Source organism: Molossus molossus, unplaced genomic scaffold (assembly GCF_014108415.1).
Source record: "Molossus molossus isolate mMolMol1 unplaced genomic scaffold, mMolMol1.p scaffold_m16_p_10, whole genome shotgun sequence".
NCBI lineage: Eukaryota > Metazoa > Chordata > Mammalia > Chiroptera > Molossidae > Molossus > Molossus molossus.
In genome coordinates, this window is record NW_023425345.1 from 63,884,111 (window position 1) to 63,897,913 (window position 13,803).

General features: G+C 44.4%; 1 protein-coding gene across 2 annotated transcripts in view; it reads left to right on the forward strand.

Moving 5' to 3' along the window:
- Positions 1–13,803, forward strand: part of CPM (carboxypeptidase M) — a 69,326-nt gene that overhangs the window by 40,189 nt on the left and 15,334 nt on the right. For both annotated transcript variants that reach the window (XM_036253024.1, XM_036253022.1), the window contains exons 4-6: positions 7,563–7,735; positions 9,749–9,933; positions 10,606–10,776. In XM_036253024.1, the coding sequence (XP_036108917.1) occupies positions 7,563–7,735; positions 9,749–9,933; positions 10,606–10,776 (529 nt within the window). The remainder of the gene's footprint in view (positions 1–7,562; positions 7,736–9,748; positions 9,934–10,605; positions 10,777–13,803) is intronic.

The window sequence follows — 13,803 nt, forward strand, 5'->3', positions numbered from 1 at the left end:
AGCAGGCGCAAAAGTCTTAGTATGTTTTGGGGTGGAGGGACCTAAAGTCCTGTTACCCCCTGTGTGTCCCAGCCGGGAGCAGTGTCTGCGGGCGCTGGGGCCATTGAGAAACTTGTTACTCTGAATTTGTCATCTTGACAGCCTGCCCTCCTGGCATCGGAGGAGCTGGCGAAGTGGAGGCTCCACCCCGAGCGGAGGAGTCACCGAGGCGAGGTGCCACTTGACTCGTCCTTCTTCTCCCACATCTTTTGGAATCGAAAGAACATTTTCCAAACCCACTATTAAAAAGCAAAAAGTTAACATTTTAGGGCAGTGCTTCTTAACCTTCTTTGGATGGAGTCCTTTCTATTCTGGCACAGACTTCTAATGCTGACCTCAGGGTCCATGCTTTCCTAGGAGCCGTGTGGAGAATCCAGCAGGGGGCGCATGTGCACGGGTTAGGGTAGGCTGGTGGACAGGATTAACCACAGTGTTATACACGTTTCCTCTTTTCCCTGCACCCACGTGTATGTGTGCGTGTGTGTGTGATGCCACACCACATGACAGTGGCCTCAGCAGCATCAGGAAGACATGATTCTGTTGATTAGACCTGCCATGAATGTTTACCTTATCTCATTATACTTGGTTTTAGAATCCGATCATTTTAAATTAAAAATAATCTGTTATTACAAAATCAACATATGTGCTCCTTAGAAAAAATACAGATAAACAAACAAGAAACATTGTGTACTGACCACCCCAAAATTGGGACTGGTAATTCCTCACTATTCATCATTCCAGATATTTACATGCCAAGTGCGTGCCTGTACTTTTACCAAATGAGCTACACTAATTTGCTATTTATAATATTTTAAAAGTTAATGCTAACTCCCCTTTTATGTCAATAAGTCTGTGTCCTATCTTTACCTTACACTTCACTTTCTAGCTCCTCCAGTTTCTCCTCAAAATGTCCCCCAAATTGCCCAAATGAGGATCCAGTCTAGGACAATGTATCACATTCCGTTGATATAGCCCTTGAATCTCTCTTAATCTAGGATTTAAGGAATGTTTTCATGATGTCTAGACTGTCCTGCAGAACGCCCCACGTCCCAGATATTTTGTTTCCTTATTGTCTCATTGAACCTGTACTTCTAGTTCCTCTGTTTCCTTCAACAAGAAGTTAGATCTAAAGGTTTGTTGGATTTAGGTGAACTATTTTTGGCAAGTATACATCTTAGGAATTGTGAAGATGGGTTAATTTGGCTGATGCCGAGGGTTCAGGCTAATTAGCCTGCCACACTCAGTGAGGCAAAAAGCAAACAGTAGCAAAATCAACTTAAAATGGCCCATCTGCAAACAAGTAGTGTCCCAGAAGAAGTGAAGTTAAATCTACTCTTGTCTGTATGATCTTTTTCTTGTTGTCTCAGTCACCTTGCCATTGGCTCACGTCTTTTCAATGACACTGGCTCGCTATGGCACGTTGACCAGGCTGGCGAGTAGCCAAATGCACTGAGCACGGACTACACAAAGTGCTCTGTGGGTGTCGCTTCTTTTGCTCAGCTCTGCAGGAGGCAGGTTGTTAGTACATTTACCTGGAAGGGAGTCCAGGCTTGTGTTGGTCATACGCTGTCTGAACCCAGAGCCGAAGCCCTGAGCTCTGCCTCCTGTACTCTCTCCGCTGCTTTTGGAATGTTCTGTTTGTATTATTTTTATTTTTACATATAGATCAGGTTAATTATGTTTGCATGGATGCCTAGTGCCATTTGATGACAGGATTTGGGCTCATTCATTATATACAAAGGTAGCAAGCTCAAGAAACACTGGAATAAACATTTCCCAGTCACCTGTCTCTGTCCCTTTCTTCTTCCTGCCCCTGCCTCCCCCTCCCTGACTGCTGGGGGCCACACTGGGTAGCTAGCTGACATTCGATGAGCTTTGTCACCTGATGTTCATGCTGTTTCAGAACGGGGAGAAATATTTCTGGGTTTCCACCTATCTCGTTTTAATAAGACTAGCAGGTGTTTCTCCAGACCATCCAGTCCCTCTTTGCACGTACCTTGGGCGTTATATTGTAGATGCCATGATTCTAGGTTGAATTATGCAAACTAGGTTCCACACCTGGAACCTAGTCACTGTTTTTAACCATCAGGGATGATACCGCTGTGCACTGACGGGCTGTTCCCTCGTGCTGCAAACGGTCACGGTGTTTGGGAGCGGGGTCCTTGACCTGCCCCCCACCTCATTCTGCTACTGGCTGGCTTTGCAGTAAACTGTAACCCAATATCTACAATCTGAGCTCTACTGAAAACTGGGACCATGCCCTGGAACTGGGAAGTCGCTGCTGCTTCCTTCCTCAAGCCCCCCCCTTCATTTTGTGCCTATCTTCCACCCCGTTATTTTAAAACTTTGTAGAAAAAAAAACCTTATACTTGGGTAATGTGTAGATTGTTAAGACATGTCTAATTCCTTTTTAATGGAAATATTAAAGTGCGACCTGACTATGTGCTTTAAAAGTTGAGTGCCAATGGATTTAAACTAATCCAGTAATAGGCAAAGTAAGGGACAAAGGCCGAGTTCACAAGGTGCCCTTGACCGCAGGGCCCATGGTCGTAAGTAGCCTGGGGGTAGGTGTTCCATATGTTTGTTAAGCTTGACTGAATGGCCAATTCTGATTTTTCTTTTAAAGCTTTTGTTTCTTAAACATTGGGTATAGACTTTTGAAATATCCACATCACACTTAGAATTTCACATTTGGGGGCATTAATTTATATAGTTAAGTGTATTTCAGATATATAGGTTGAAGGGAAAAACATTCCCTGGATAATAGTGACCATATTTCTCAACTTGAAAATATAAATGATTTTCACACACCTTCTAGATATGAGACAGTTTATGAGATGTAGTTTGTATGTCTAAATGTTTGTATTAGAGGGTATTTTAATGTCTCCATGAACATAGTATCTGAAACTGCGCCTGTCCTGGACAATCTGCGTGTATAGTCAATGTGCTGAGGTTCCAAACTTGGTAAAACAAAACAAAAAACTAAAGCACTACAGCTTGTCTTTCCAAATGCCTCTTCCAGGTTTTTTCTTTTAATCTTCACCCGAGGATATTTTCTGTTTATCTGCAGATAGAATGGGAGGGAGAGAGAGAGAAACATAGATGTGAGAGGGACACCTTGACTGGTTGCCTCCGCATGACCCAGGGCTGACGCTGAACCCCAACCGAGGTACGTGCCCTTGGCCAGAATTGAACCCACAACTCACTGGTCTGCAGGCCGATGCTCTAACCGCTGAGCCAAACCGGCCAGGGCCCAGGTTTTTATTTCTCACCTCTATCCCAGATGAGGGCAGAATGTCCTCAGTTTTGCAGTGAGGCTTTGGATCATTAATTCTTTCTTTTTGGATTTAGACAGGACTAATCTTTACTCCAGATGAAGTATCTAGTTCCTTTTAGACATGTATTTAATTCCTCATATAACTATCCTTTTCTTTATTATTATTATTTTATTTAACTTCCTTTTGGTAAGGCTGGGCTGGGGCGACCAGAAATCCCGAGTCCTCGGCATGACGGGACTTGTTAGCCCACCCCTATAAAGTTTGTTCAGTATTGAAAATCCTTCCAATGAAATAACCTGAGCATTTGTACATCTCCCCTCACTAAGGGCCTGAAGTCCTCATATTTTCCGAAAGTTCCTCCTTGGAATAGTCCACCTTGTATGGATTTGTCAACACTAGTTTTTGAGTACATGATGCACCAGGAGCTGGGTTAGATTCCAGGGCTGCAGGGAAAGCCGCCAGGCCCTGCTGCGCAGGCTTAGATGGTGGAGAGGGGAAGGCGGCCAGTCAGGGTCGGGCAGCCTTGGTAAGTGTGCAGCAGTGTCGGGAGAGCCCCGGGTGCAGTTATGGGACCACAGGGGCAGCTGATGGAACCCAGGCTCCGGGAGGCCAGGCAAAGTGTGCTAGATACTGTAATATTTAGGTTCTTTGAAGAAGAAGGGTTTAGCTAATCAATCAGACAAATGAATCAAATCTGTACCACCACCGGGCGCCTCAGAGCCCACAGGCTTCCTTCCCGCAGAAGCTGCAGCCGGTGAGGCCTTTCCAAACACCCAGCTTCGGGCGCTTCTCGCGGAGCACTCCCCTCCGGAGCACGCTGCCTAGGTCGTGGACGCGGCTGCAAACACTTCTGCATGTTTATAAACATTCCCACAGAGCTCAAACACTCAGATGTATCTACCTAGCAAACTCCGGCTTGACTGAATCGAATGAACACGACAGAGCATTACCTTCTGGGTCCTGGGCTGTTGCTGGTTCCCCTGCCGGCTGTTGTGAGCACAAGGCCCCCGGAGGGGCTGTGTGCACCCTCTGGTCAGGTCCGGTACCTGGGGAGCCTCCAGGGACTCTGCGCTCCCCCAAAGAGGGAGGGGACGTGCTGAACTAAAGGTTGGCTAAGCTGCTGGCCACCGTTTTGACCACATTCTTTCTTAAAATGTGGACTCTCTGAGGTTTCATATTCAAAGACTTAATTTGAAATGAAGGGAAGTTTATACATAAAACATGAGTGTTTGAGACATTTATATTAAGGTTGGGAAGAATTAATTTGAATATTATTTGGCATAAATCTGCTAATACAGAGGCAGCAAAAATATGGCCCAACCAAAAAAGAGAGGACTTTGTTGAACTCCTCTGAAATTTCATCTGTTTACCTCAGCATTTTAAAATGATCCGACTCTTCGTTAGTGCTTTATTGTATGTCCAAGATTTTTATTTACCCTCTGCAGTAAAGAACTTGGGATTTGTTTTGGCATATGGAGACAAACAGAAAATATCTTTTTTACATACTTTTTTCCTTGGGAAAAAACCATGATTTTATTTTTTCAATAGCATAGGTTTTCTTTAATTTAAAAGTGACACTAGAAAAATAAGAGGGAATAAAAATTATTTAGAATACTATCACTAAAAAAATAACCATCATATTATTTGCCAGACATCATTCAAGACATCTATATATCCCTGTAATAAGAGAAAGGGATAAAAAGGATATAAAATGCAATGTGTCATATTACATGTTATTTTTAAATAGATAATTAAGTGTGCAATTTAATTTTACTTGGATTTAACATTAAAATTGAAGTGACACTAAAATAATTGGTGTACTTGATAAGTATTTTCTCAAAATAAGAAATTAAGTATCAGAAGATTCTTCTAAAGTCACGAAACCATTATGAAAATCTTTGAAACTGTAATCGTTTAAAATATTTTAAGCCCAGTCAGTGTGGCTCAGTGGCTGAGCATTGACCCAGGCACCAAGAGGTCACCGGTTTGATTCCCAGTCAGGGCACATGCCCAGGTTTGGGGCTCGATCCCCAGTGGGGGGCATACAGGAGGTGGCCATTCGATGATCTCTCTCATTGATGTTTCTATCTCTCTCTCCCTCTCCCTTCCTCCCTCTCTAAAATCAATAAAGAAAAAAAATTTAAAAAGAAAAAAAATAATAAAACATTTAAAATTTTTGATAGTATCTTACAAGCCATTGCTATGAAAAGTGAAGAAACTGGTGCTTTGAGTCCCCTCGCCTCTATTTTCCTTGCCCCAGCCTCTACCCTCTCTGTTAATTATAAACCTTAACTTTTACATGCTATTCTGTTCCCGTTTTACCACAGTTGCTTAGCCTAGTTTTATAGCTTAATCATAGCTTTTTTACTCTTTTTTGTTTTCATTTGCTTGTGGTTGAATGGAGTGCAGTGCCAACTCCTATCTTGAGCTGTGGCATGCTTGAGGATGTCTGCTCAGACAGGGGGCAGGAGATTCACACTCAGAACCACATGGGAACGACAGGGCTCCCCTCTGTGCTTGACTTGGAACTCAGATGGGCCTTGGGTTTTCCTGATCTGTCCCTCTAACTGAACCGTCCTACGGGCTCCAACCAGCATTTGAAATTTTCAGCATCTGTGATTCCTCCTCCCTTTCCTCTTCCCCAACCCCTTCCAGAGAGCTCCTTGAATAAACCATTTCTACATTTAAAGTCACCCTTAGAAATGAACATCCAGCCCCTTTTCTGCTGGTTTTAGAGGAGCCAGTAAATGGCTCATGGAGGTTGCTTCCAAATACAGAACTGGAAACCCAGTGTATATACAATTCGCATCTGCCAACTTACTTAGTCCCAATTACTTTGTTTATTCAGATAATGAATTCATAAAATGTGGTCTCCTTGCTTGCTTGCCAGTGAGAGGCATAAAAGAATTACTCATCTCTTGTCACAGCCATGAATTCCCGCAGGGGAGGTGTAATTTAGGTTCTTTTCCTCCACTGCCCACAGCCTTGCCTCTGCGGCTCTGGCCCTCAGCCCCTGCTGCAACCTCGATCTCCTACCCCGACAGCGCTGACCTTATGGAAGAAGCGGACATTCCTTACTCAGAAACACTCTGAGCCTGGGTCACAGGGAGAAAGTAATATGGCCTAATCACGTTTTTCTCTAATAAGGCTGAAATGTGAATTACTTTTTTTTTTTTAGTAAGAAAAGTAGTAAATCTCTCCCTTGGGAATTGTAAAGCAAGACTCTCACAGGCCTTCAGTTTACCAATCATGGGTACAGAAATATTGTAGGTGGATGTGATGACCATTTCGTTTCATACTCATGCTTTCATTTTCATGAACATTAGAAACATATCTAGCAAAATGGTAATGACACAAAGTTTTCCATTTTTTAATTTTCTTTTTTACTTTCAATATTATTTTATATTAGTTTCAGGTGTACAACATAGTGGTTAGACAGTCATATACTTTACAAAGTGTTCCCCTAGATATTTCTAGTACCCACCTGACACCATACATAGTTATTATAATATTATTCACTATATTTCCTATGTTGTACTTTATATCCCTGTGACTATTCTGTAACAACCATTTGTACGTCTTCATTTCTTCATCTTTTTCACCCAGCCCCCTAGACCCCTCCCATCTGGCAGCCATCAGTCTGTTCTCTGTATAAGTCTGTTTTTACTTTGTTTGTTCATTTATTATGCTCTTTAGATTCCACATACATATAGGTAAAATTTTATGGTGTTTGTCTTTCTCTGTCTGACTTATTTCACTTAGAATACACTCTAGGTCAACCCATGCTGTCACAAGTGGTAAGATTTCATTCTTTTTTATGGCTGAGTAATATTCCATTGTGTAAATGTATCACAGCTTTTTTATTCACTCATCTATTGATGGACACTTGAGCTGTTTCCATAGCTTGGCTATTATAAATAATGCTGTAGTGAACATAGGGGTACATATAGTCTTCAAATTAGTGTTTTGGGTTTACTCTAGTTATTTTTCAAAAAGGAAATTATTTACAGATGGGTAATTTTTTATTAACTTTTAAAAGAACTTTTACTAACAAGTAATTTTCAGCAGCCCGTGACTGACTGCCGCTTGCCGGAGTGTCAGTGTGCCTGAGTAGCAGAGGTCTCTGTCGCACCTGGTTTTGGTATCATGTCCCATGTGTGGCGTGCCTTGTTGGGGAATTTGTGCTTTGGGGACTATTCTCCTTGTTTTCCTCTGACCTAATAATATCCCCTTTCCCACATGCAGACTGTAGGGCGGGAGCTGCTGCTACATTTAATTGACTATCTTGTAACCAATGATGGAAAAGACCCCGAAATCACCAATTTAATCAATAGTACCCGGATACACATCATGCCTACAATGAACCCAGATGGATTCGAAGCTGTCAGAAAGCCTGACTGTTTTTACACTAACGGAAGGTAAGGATGGACTAATCAATCTTTATTTAAAGTAAAACAAACCAGCGGAAAGGCTCTCGTGAGAGAGTATCCCTTGGCCCTGTGCGAGGATTAGGGGACCGACCATCTCATAGCCCGGGGCCAGGTCACTGCCGTGCTGAAAACTTCAGGCCGCTGCCCATTGCTTTCTGGATGGAGAGTAGAATCCTGAGTGAGGTGGCTTTCCTCCTGCGCCCACCCTCCTGCTCCTGTGCTAGTCCTCTGGCGGGCCTTTGTCCCTGATTACGCTCATGTCACCTTACCTGGCACTTTACCTTCACAGAACGATTTTTCCTCTCTCAATTTTTATTAATTTATTTTTGTTACAGATGTTTCTCCTTTTTCCCCCCATAGATACCCTCCTCCCCATCCAACCCCATCACCAGCATTGTCTATGCACAGAACAATTTTTTCCATTTTTTGTTCAGATAGAGTGGGAGGGAGAGAGAGAGAGAGAAACATCGATGTGAAAGGGACACACCGAGTGGCTGCCACCCACATGACCCAACCAGGGCTGGGGACAAACTGCAACCGAGGTACATGCCCTTAGCGGGAACCGAACCCAGGTCTCTCTGGACCGCAGGCCGACGCTCTAACCGCTGAGCCAGACCAGCCAGGGCTGCGCAGAACAATTTTTAACGTCTCATTTCCTGTTCAGTGTCTAAACTGTAAGCTACCCGAGGGCAGGAATACTGCTCATTTTGCTCTTCACTGTTAAATCCCCAGGGCCTAGCATAGTACCTAGGCCCTCAATACTTACACTTGATGTATTAAGCCAGTACACAAACTAACCAAAAAGAGTGAGTCTTGTAGTTTTTTTTTGGTTTTTTTCTTAAGTGAATAGATCCTCAAGATTTTGTCTTCACAATAAAACCAACTATGAAGCATAGAACTGGATCACTCGGCCCTTTCTCTTCTTACCTCCTTCCAGTTTAAACCGCTTGCCTCTCTTAACAGCCCGCGTTCTCTCTGGTCTGCAGTCAGGCTCGATGCATCCGAGCCTCGGCACAGTCTTCTGTGCAGTTTCAGCCTTTTCATGGAAAATCAGCTTCGTCTGCCCACCACGGCCCCTCGGCTTCCTGTCGCAGCACCACTGTCTCTGTGCACACAGAGAATCCTGCCCTTCTTGTGCCGTTGCTCTGTGGGGTTGTTGCTGGCCACACTCCTTGCAGAAAGTGCGGCGGTTCAGGGATGCTCACTATGTCTGCCAGAGCGCTGTCAGCGTGGGAAGCGTACTTCTAATTAAAACAGTTTCTTTTGTTTCAAGCTGCCTCGGGAAGTTTGGGATTTCTCAAATGTCTAGTATACATTTATATTTGTGCAACTAAAATTTGGTTGCTTTTACCAAAAATAAATAAAATCTCACCGTTGGATTCCCTTCCAGTTTTTCTAGCATATTTAAACAAGGTCAGTCCCTTTTTCAGAGATGCATTTGTATGAAGCAGCACATTCTCTTGGATTCTGCTATCAAATACTTTGTAACAAACCACCCTAAAATTTCAGGATTTAAAACAACCTTTTTATTTACTCTTAGCTCTGTAAGTTGGGAATTTGGGCAGGGCAGCACAGGGATGGCTAACCTCTGTGCCGCGATGTCTGGGCTTGCAGCTGGGTTTGGGCCCAGACAACTAACTTGGGACCGTATGTCTGGAGTCTCACTTCCATTTGCCACCTGGGTTCCTCATTCCTCTGTGTGGACTCCCCACATGGCTAACATTGGGACCTCGGGATTCTAAAAGGAGTGTTCCAAGAGCAAAACCCCCAAAATGGAAACACTTATCACACCCTGCTTACGTCACAGTAGTGACTGTCCCGTTGGTGAGAGCAGGTCACACGAGGGGGGACCACATATTGTGTGACTGCCAGGTGGTTCACTGGGGACTGCCAAGGCAACCAGCCACCACCTGGAGCCCAAACAAAAGGTTTACACATTGCACAAATCCACCCCCTCACAGACTACCAGTAAACCCTAAAAAAAAATTCTTTCTTTTAAAGGGAAAATAATAACTTCTATGACCTGAATAGAAATTTCCCCGATGCTTTTGAATTTAATAATGTATCAAGGCAGCCTGAAACTGTGGCAATCATGGAATGGCTGAAAACAGAGACATTTGTCCTCTCTGCAAACCTCCACGGTGGTGCCCTGGTGGCCAGTTACCCATTTGATAATGGTGTTGCAGGTAAGCAAACACGGGCTGGCTCTGGTTTTGTAAGTCCAGAGTGAAACTGCAAACTCTTCTCCCCACTGAACTTCCCTGGCAAGGGTAGAAAGAGCCTCATTTTCTCAACCCTGAGCCATCCTTCCTGCAGTTTATAAACCGTAGGTGGACAATGGGGCTGACTTGACAAGCAGCAGGATGACTTGACATTCATCAGTGAGATAGTAAAATTGGGATTTTGATGATCTCACAAGAGGCAACGTGGCTAAAAGAAAATAAAACTAGAACAACTTACCTTTCTTTGCTAATCATGTGGGTAATAATTGCTGACTCCTCTTAAAACTCTGCAGGATGAGGTATGTACCAGGGACTTCAAATACAGTATGATGGTGGCTTCATTTAACCCCTACAGCACCTCAGGGCACTTGACTGACCTCCAGAAATTAGCACGAGTGACTAAGAGGAAATGTAACTGTTAAGCTGATTCAGGAGGAGTTTGGACATGTCGGTGGCTTCTTTTGTGTGATGTCACCTTGTGTTCCTTAAACACTAGGAAGGACAGTGGAGGGAGCACCCGGAAGTGGGCGGAGGACTCTCTCTAGGAAATGGGAGCTTTGTGTGTGACATCTGCCCTGTGTGCTCCCTCGTACTCTACTGTCAACACAAAGGTCTCCGTTTGTCTTTCATATACAGCAACTGGGTCGTCATACTCCCGGAGCTTAACCCCGGATGATGATGTTTTTGAATATCTTGCAAATACCTACGCTTCAAGAAATCTCAACATGAGAAAAGGAGATCAGTGTAAAAACAAAATGAATTTTCCTAATGGGGTTACAAATGGATACTCTTGGTATCCACTCAAAGGTGAGTTTCTCTTCATTTCTACCATGCTTCTTACTGTCTGCACCCAGAGGTACCCGCTGGTGTCTGTTGACCCCAGCAGTCGTCATAAGTTCGTTAGGCACAGAGTGGTCCCTTCGATCACAAGAGCAGTGCGGGTGACTGGTCCTTTGAGAGGGGCTCAGGGGTGCTCCTCACTGCCAAGGCTGCCTGCCTTCGTTCAGATGCTTGTTCAGCCTTTTCTACCGAGTCAGAAACTGTGCTGAGAAAGATGAACAGGACATAGCTCCTCACCCCAAGTTTAATAGGGAACAGCGATATGCAAATAAATAATTGCAATAGCAGTATAATTAGAATAAAAGTAGAGATTTAGAAAAGGTACTGAGTACTGGGGTACAAAGCCAAAATACAACAGGGAGCAGTGAAGACCTTGGAGAAATGTAATACTTATGTCTCCCCTAATGGGGACGGCTGCTCCTTAGGTCCAGGTAATTACTGCCATGCCTCAGTGAGTCCCAGTACTGCCCGATCTTCCAGCTGGTAAAACAAGCCGGATCTGTACATGAGGTCTGCTGATTTAAAGCCACTTAGCAGGTTGAACCAAAGAGCTCTGTAGGCTGGACACACTAGGAAGGGGGCCTCCAGTTTTTGAGCCTTGGAACAGGATGGAGCAGATGAGGGAGGGGAGGTAAGGAGACTGCCAGGTAGGAACAGGGACAGGGGATGCTCTTATCAGAAAGAGTAATATAAGCAGAAGCCCAGGGATGTCGAACTCGGCCTCGCCTGGGAACTAAGATTATAGGAGGAACCTAGGACGGAAGGATGAGAGGGAAGACAGCGGGCTGGAGCTGGGTTTCCACGGCCGCAGTGGAAAGTGCCCCCTTGCAGGCTGGTTTGCCTGACCCTGTCAACAGCACATTTCTGCATACAGGCCACTTCTCCCATTGTTACTTTGGGTGCACAGGCCATGAAGTAGTCTTGTATACGCTGGGTCTGTTGTGTCTGGGCAGCTTTCGGCCAGTTTTCCAGGTAATAGACATAAGCGTAGACCACAGTGATAGGCAGCAGGGCCAGCTGGCCACCATGGCATCCAGACTTCTCTCTGCTGTTCCAGGTACAGCCTCCCCTCTGCCCCAGTGCTTCAGCCTAATCCCTGCTCATCACTGTTCCTGCCCGATGGCACAGCTGTCCTTCATGTACACTGTGTGTAATTTCAAGACAGATCCAGATGTGTGGGGAATTAGCTAGGAACCCAATCTTGCTGTCAGGAATTGTTCCCAAGTGTGCCTGTGTGCAAGCTGTGTAGCCTTCTGAGAAAAAAAAAAAAAGCATACAGAGCCAGTTCCTTTAAGGAGCTTACAACAAAGCATTCAGGCGCAGCCGAGCGGTTTAGTCAGCCCGCCTGACTGGCCTTACCTGGAGGTGCACACTCTCCACACTTGGCATGCTCAGTCCTGCATGCTTTGCACACCTGCTTTACCACTTACATCTACCGGAGACACGGCCATCCACCAAGCACTGTGTTTTGTTTCTCTCTCCACTTTTCCCTCCTCTATTTCACGGTGAAAATGAGATCAGAGAGAAATACAAAACTCTTATTTAAAAAACATATATAGAAAGGACAGGGAAATTCTTCCTGGCTGTAATCTGGACCTACACAGATACTATTTAAATAATATTTTGATTTATTTTGACCATTTTTTAAAAATATATTTTTATTGATTTTTAAAGACAGAAGAAGGGAGAGGGAGAGAGAGAGAGAAACATCAATGTGAGAGAGACACATCGATCAGCTGTCTCCTGCACGCCCCCCACTGGGGATCGAGCCCGCAACCCAGGCATGTGCCCTGACCGGGAATCAAACCGGTGACCTCTTGATCGATGTTCAACCACTGTGCCACATTGGCTGGGTTATTTTAACCATTTTTTTAAGCATAAAAGTTTTTTCTACTTTAGTACTTCCCAAATATCCTGATGGAGTTGGGAATATGCATTTTATTGGGCAGATATCAAGTAAAATAAATTAAAATCGGGCAGCAACTATTTCCTTCAAAGTTACCATATTTTGATCAAATCCAAAATGGCACTGATTTGTAAACTACGATGTACTATCAAGAAAGAAAAAACTGTTTCCAGCCAAACTGGTGACACGATGGTGTTTTTCAGCCATCAAATTTAAGACACATCCCAATTCAGAGATTTTAAAATAGGAAAAGTTCTGTGTCTTAGAAAATCAGAAACAGGATTACAGCCCTTTGCAAACAGGCTCTCCGGAGGGGAGAACGGGAGGGTGAGCGCGGACCACGGCGAGCCGGCAGCCGCGGCCTCGGCCTTTCCCTGGGAGGCAGCGTGGCGCCTTTTCCTTCCTAGAAACAGTCTGATGTCCGGGGTGCGAGCACGGGGCCTTGAGCAGGAGCCTGTGCCCTGGCCTATCATCCCCGGGCGGGAATCCCTGGGCATGTTACTCACCATCTGTGATTAAGTTTCCTCATCTGGCCCTGGCCGGTTTGGCTCAGTGGTTGGAGCGTCGGCCTGTGGTCCTGAGAGACCCGGGTTCGGTTCCCGCTAAGGGCACGTACCTCGGTTGCAGTTTGTCCCCGGCTCTGGTCAGTCGTGCGGGTGGCAGCCATTCGATGTGTTTCTTTCACATCGATGTTTCTCTCTCTCTCTGTTCCTCTGTTTCTCCCTCCCACTCTACCTGAACAAAAAATGGAAAACTGTCCTCAGGTGAGGATAAAAAAAAAAAAAAGTTTCCTCATCTGTAAAATATGGGCAGTAATTGCTGTGAGACTTTTATTGAGTTGCTACAAAGCTCTTCAGTACTTAGCAATAGTGAACGTCAGTCAACGCTGGCCATGATTATTCCTCTGAATTAGTGTACTTAGCTTTATATGATAAATGTATTCATAAATGGTTCGTAGGAATATTTTTTAAGAAATCTCACAGTAGTGTACATCTGTTTAAAATGTAATGTAGGGAAGAAATATAATTTGAAGAATCCTTTTTGTAATGTATGAGTACCAAATAGGACCCTTCTCCCACCCTTCACTT